The sequence below is a fragment of the Sinocyclocheilus grahami genome, unplaced genomic scaffold (genome assembly GCF_001515645.1).
Source record: "Sinocyclocheilus grahami isolate Dianchi unplaced genomic scaffold, SAMN03320097.WGS_v1.1 scaffold18675.1, whole genome shotgun sequence".
Classification (NCBI taxonomy): domain Eukaryota; kingdom Metazoa; phylum Chordata; class Actinopteri; order Cypriniformes; family Cyprinidae; genus Sinocyclocheilus; species Sinocyclocheilus grahami.
In genome coordinates this window covers 2,044-3,685 of record NW_015517237.1, presented here as the reverse complement: position 1 = coordinate 3,685, position 1,642 = coordinate 2,044, and the positions used below count along the sequence as shown (strand labels likewise).

Here is a 1,642-nt window from a genome sequence, read left to right as displayed (position 1 = left end):
TATCGATATATCGATACTTAGGATCGATACGCCCATCCCTAAACCACACCCCTAGATGCTCGTCACAAGCTATGCAATGAATCCTGTTTTTATTTTCACTAATGAACAGGTTCCCTAAAATATGCTTGTTTCTCCCTGTTCTATGTATTTAAAACGTAATGCATTTCAAAGAAATGTGAAGAAACTTATATGGAAAGAAAATGTATTTTTTCACCTGACGCCTATTTAATTTATCAAGATCTTTATACAGCCTTATTTATTGTATATTAAAGGCATAGTTGACCCCATAACGCTGTGTTGTTCCATACCTGGCAAACCTAACAAACGCAAAGCCTTAACGAATTGTTCTCACTTGAAAACAGAATACACAAACAAAATATGAACATTTTATTAAGAAACCATGTCAAAAGTTGTGCATCTAGTAACGTTTTTCTCTCCTGTGGCTTTTTCTCTTAGAATTGTACTTCGACAGAGGAAACCATCATGAGTTTGTCTCTCTGGTTAAGGATTTAGCTCGGCCTGGAGAAATGGCTCAGTCTCAGACCTTTGATTTTGAGTTCACACACGTGGAGAAACCGTACGAGTCCTACACAGGCCAGAATGTAAAACTACGGTATGTTCCCGTGGTGTAGCTCTGGAAAGATTGTTTAAATGAGCTCCTACAATATATTGTGCACTTAGTTGACCGTTAACTCTCTTTGATGTTGGTTTAGATGCTTTCATTTTAAACTCTAATTCTTCCTACAGCTATTTCCTGCGGGCGACCATCAGCAGGAGACTTAATGACGTCTGCAAAGAGTTGGACATTGTAGTGCACACGCTCAGCACATATCCAGAACTCAACTCCTCCATAAAGATGGAGGTGGGAATTGAGGACTGTCTACACATTGAGTTTGAGTACAACAAGTCCAAGTAAGTCAAAACAGCCAGAGAATGTGAGTTTATGGTTTTAACTTAAAACCGTTAATATAATTTAAATTGGTCATCCACTGATATCCTGCTTGGATTTTTCCCTGTTTTGTTTTTGTTTGTTTTTTTAACCTAAAATGACAGGTATCACCTGAAAGATGTGATTGTAGGGAAGATCTATTTCCTGTTGGTGCGAATTAAGATCAAACACATGGAAATTGATATTATTAAACGGGAGACAACAGGGACGGGGCCAAATGTGTACCATGAAAATGACACCATTGCAAAATACGAGATAATGGATGGAGCACCTGTACGAGGTATGAAACAATTCTTAACACCTCCGTTTATAAGGATTACGTTTCTGATGGATTAATGTGAAACATACAACATTTACAAGTGACTCGTATTTTCAATGTTGAAATGGAGTGTACTGATTTTTAACTTTATCTTTACTGGCTTTAGGTGAATCCATCCCTATCCGTCTTTTTCTGGCTGGGTACGAGATGACGCCCACCATGAGGGACATTAATAAGAAATTCTCTGTTCGTTATTACCTGAATCTTGTACTCATTGATGAAGAAGAGAGACGTTACTTCAAACAACAGGTTGGTCTTTACTTTCTTACTAAATTAATAAATAAAAAATAGCAAACTAAATGTGAAAACAATTAAGACTATATGATCAAAGGCACTTTAATTTTCATTATTGATGTCCAGAAATAACTACTTTG

At 36.8% G+C, this 1,642-nt stretch overlaps 1 protein-coding gene across 1 annotated transcript; it reads left to right on the top strand.

Annotated features, from left to right (window-relative positions):
- Positions 1-428: 428 nt before the first annotated feature.
- On the top strand, positions 429-1,517 carry LOC107579624 (vacuolar protein sorting-associated protein 26B-like; the record flags this gene model as incomplete). Its single annotated transcript, XM_016265428.1, has 4 exons — positions 429-613; positions 748-912; positions 1,054-1,229; positions 1,375-1,517. Coding segments are annotated over 4 exons (669 nt in total), but the record flags the coding sequence as incomplete, so codon positions are not given.
- Between the last annotated feature and the right edge of the window lie 125 nt (positions 1,518-1,642).